This window comes from Apodemus sylvaticus, chromosome 5, assembly GCF_947179515.1.
Source record: "Apodemus sylvaticus chromosome 5, mApoSyl1.1, whole genome shotgun sequence".
In the NCBI taxonomy this organism is placed as follows: Eukaryota; Metazoa; Chordata; class Mammalia; order Rodentia; family Muridae; genus Apodemus; species Apodemus sylvaticus.
The window spans coordinates 89289406-89292669 of record NC_067476.1 but is presented as its reverse complement, the minus strand read 5'-3'; the positions used below and the strand labels follow the sequence as shown (position 1 = coordinate 89292669).

Genomic DNA, 3264 nt, shown 5'->3' with positions numbered 1-3264 from the left:
GAATCATGTGCTGTTATCTGTGTGGTCATTAGTCTCACAAAAGGAAAAGAAAAATAAATGAGACGAAGAAACCATTCTTCCAATGATTGTCATTGAACTGATTGGTGCATTAGTAAACATTCACAGTATGAAGTCTCTCTCGGGCTTCATCACAGAAAGCAGTGCAAAAGAAAAAAACTTCCAGTCTTAAGACCTATGAACAAAACTTGTTACATTTCCTCGAGAATGTTAGGCATTTGCTATCTCCCCAAAATTAATAATAAAATATAATCAATTTCTAAAGGCCCCTGCAGCCTTTTCAAAAGTTAATTTCCAGTTAAAAATAAACTTTAATTAAATCCAAGATTAAATTGTGACCTATATTCTATTAAATAATTTACTTTCTCTTTTTTCTACACAGTAATTCTTACAATTTCTAAAAAACAACTACAGAATCCAAAGACATAGGAGATGTTATTAAAACACTGGTAAAAGACTGCTCAAATTCATTAGTTCTTACATAGTAAATACTTCAGAATGCCAACTTTTCCCATCACGGCACAATCCCCAACAGTGTTGACAATTTACTTACACGCCCATGTGCACACACTCTCACTTTCTCACACACACTCACTCTCCTCAGAACCACCTTTACTATTAACATTTTTCCCATAATGTGCAAAATTCTTGCATTCTATTAAAAATATAAAGATAATCTGCTGTTTTTAATGCCTCCCTCTTCTCCAAGATGTATCATTTATTTGCTATGCAATACACGTTTAGTCACAATTATGCCATGTATTACCATTAAACAGTGTATTACTGTATGCAGTGCGATCGTTTGCATATCTCATTTTCATAACTGCATTCTCCATGTATGAATATATTTGGAGATGGGGGGGCAGTGGCAGGTGGAGAAAGCGATTCACACATCAGTCTCCACAGCCTTTGCATTAGAACAGTTGTTTTTATCTGTCTCGCTGTCATCCCCCTTTCCCTGACACTTCTCTTCCTTTCCACATAAAGACTCCTTGACCCCTTCTTCCATCTCTAGATACTCTGACTTGTCCCCCAAGGAAGAAGAAGTAGAGCTCCGAAATTTCTTGAGCAAATTAGAAGGTAGGTATGGGCAACTGACTGCGTTTTGTGTCAGCTGGGTCTGTTCTTCATTTTCAGTCTCTCTGTGGTAGAAATAGTTAAAGTTAGACACAATCACCGGCACAGGCAAAGCAATGGTTAAGACACCCGCAATGGCACACAGGGACCCCACAATCTTTCCCCCCACTGTGATGGGCTTCATGTCCCCATAGCCCACAGTTGTCATGGTTACCACAGCCCACCAAAATGCATCTGGAATACTTTGGAAATGGGTAGTGGGTTCATCTGCCTCTGCAAAATACACAGCGCTGGAAAAGAGGATGACCCCAATGAAGAGGAAAAAAATAAGAAGGCCCAGTTCCCGCATGCTGGCTCTTAGGGTGTGGCCCAGGATCTGCAGGCCTTTGGAGTGTCTGGAGAGCTTGAAGATCCGGAATACTCGGACCAGACGGATGATCCTGAGGATGGCAAAGGACATGGCCTGCTGCTGCTGGCCATTGCCACCCCCCTGCTGTTGGGCCAGATCAGTGCCCAGGGTGATGAAATAAGGCAAAATGGAGACGATATCAATGATGTTCATGATGTTTTTGAAGAAGAGTGCTTGGCTGGGACAAGCGAAGCATCGGACCACAAACTCAAAGGAAAACCACACAATACACACTGTCTCCACGATGAAGAAAGGGTCATTGAATATTGTGTGCCCTGAGTTCTCCAGGTGGGCTGCTGAAGTGTCATTCAACAATCTGTTGTGCCCGCCTGCACTGAGGGCCATGATGAGGTCCCTATCATCCCTGAACTCGGGCAAGGTTTCCAGGCAAAATATGACAATAGAGATTAAGATGACTAGGACAGATACGATGGCTATGCCCCTGGCAGGGCTAGAACTTTCTGGATATTCAAAAAGAAGCCAAATCTGTTTTTTAAATTCATTTTCTGGCAGAGCCCTGTCCTCCTCTTCTCTCACAAAGCCTTCATCCTCCCGGAACTTGAGCAGGGCTTCCTCTCCCAACTGATAGAACTTCACCTCCTCGGTGAAGATATCAAAGGGGACATTGACTGGCCTCTTCAGGCGGCCTCCTGACTGGTAATAATATAAAATGGCATCAAAGCTGGGTCGGTTCCGATCAAAAAAATACTCATTGCGCAAAGGGTCAAAGTACTGAGTCCTCTTCTCGGGGTCTCCCAACAGAGTTTCTGGAAACTGGGCCAACGTTTTCATTTGGGTTTCGAAGCGTAGACCAGACACATTTATCACCACGCGTTCACAGCAGTCACTGTAGCGGACTGAACTGTAGCCGCCGCCCCCATCATCCTGTGGCAGCAGGTCTGTGTAGGAACACCCATCCCCATGTTCATCTTCACTATAGTAAAACCTTCCCTCCTCTTCCTCCTCCTCTTCCTCCTCCTCGTCTTCCTCTTCCTCGCTTAGCTCCCTCAGGATCTTCTCTTCAGAGCCACTGGGCATCAGGTCTGAGCAATGAGGAAAACTGCTCTGCCTGTGGTGGAGTTTCTTCTTCTCAGTTCGCTGACGCCTCCTCCTCCTACTACCACGGCTACCTTGAGGATCATGGGAGGAGTAGGCACCACGCGTCTGATGATGGTGGTGGGGGCCTCCACCAGAACCCCCGGTGCCTTCGACAGCAGCCGTGGCAGCTGCGACAGCAGCAGCTGCAGCTGCTCTGGAGTGAGCAAGTCTCTCCCGCTCTCGGGCCCTGGCCTGGGCTGCATAACCATAAGGCATATGGCTGTTGCACCCTGAGCTCTCCGCACTCACCATCGCCACCTCCATGGTGGTGGTTTGGGGAAATGGCTGCTTCCAGTTGTAAGAGAAGAAAGAAAAATAGGGCAGCTTATTTTCTTACCAAATTAAGGTAAGTTTGGAAGCCTTAAGCAGATTGCTTAGAAGACTTGGGATATTTTCAGTCCAACTTTGCATTTTCTGTTTTTAAATCAGCACACCCCATGCTCCCTCTTCGCAGAGACTCGGCGTAGCTTTCCAGAGCTTGCCTAGTCTAGACAACAGCCTAGTGTTCCTCAAACATAAGTCATGAAATGATGTGATCTCCCAAACACCTACGTTTTGGGGGGTAGATGTTCAAATCTGGAAGTCTGTCTGGGATGCAGTCCGGTGATGACGCTACAAGACTCAGAGACAGCAAGTATCTGACAGTCAGAAGTTGTGCCTAG

At 45.6% G+C, this 3264-nt stretch overlaps 1 protein-coding gene across 1 annotated transcript; it reads right to left on the bottom strand.

Annotated features, from left to right (window-relative positions):
- Window positions 1-904: 904 nt before the first annotated feature.
- Kcna4 (potassium voltage-gated channel subfamily A member 4) lies at window positions 905-2866 on the bottom strand. Its single transcript, XM_052181390.1, has one exon. The coding sequence runs from the start codon at window positions 2864-2866 to the stop codon at window positions 905-907; it is 1962 nt and encodes a 653-aa protein (XP_052037350.1).
- Between the last annotated feature and the right edge of the window lie 398 nt (window positions 2867-3264).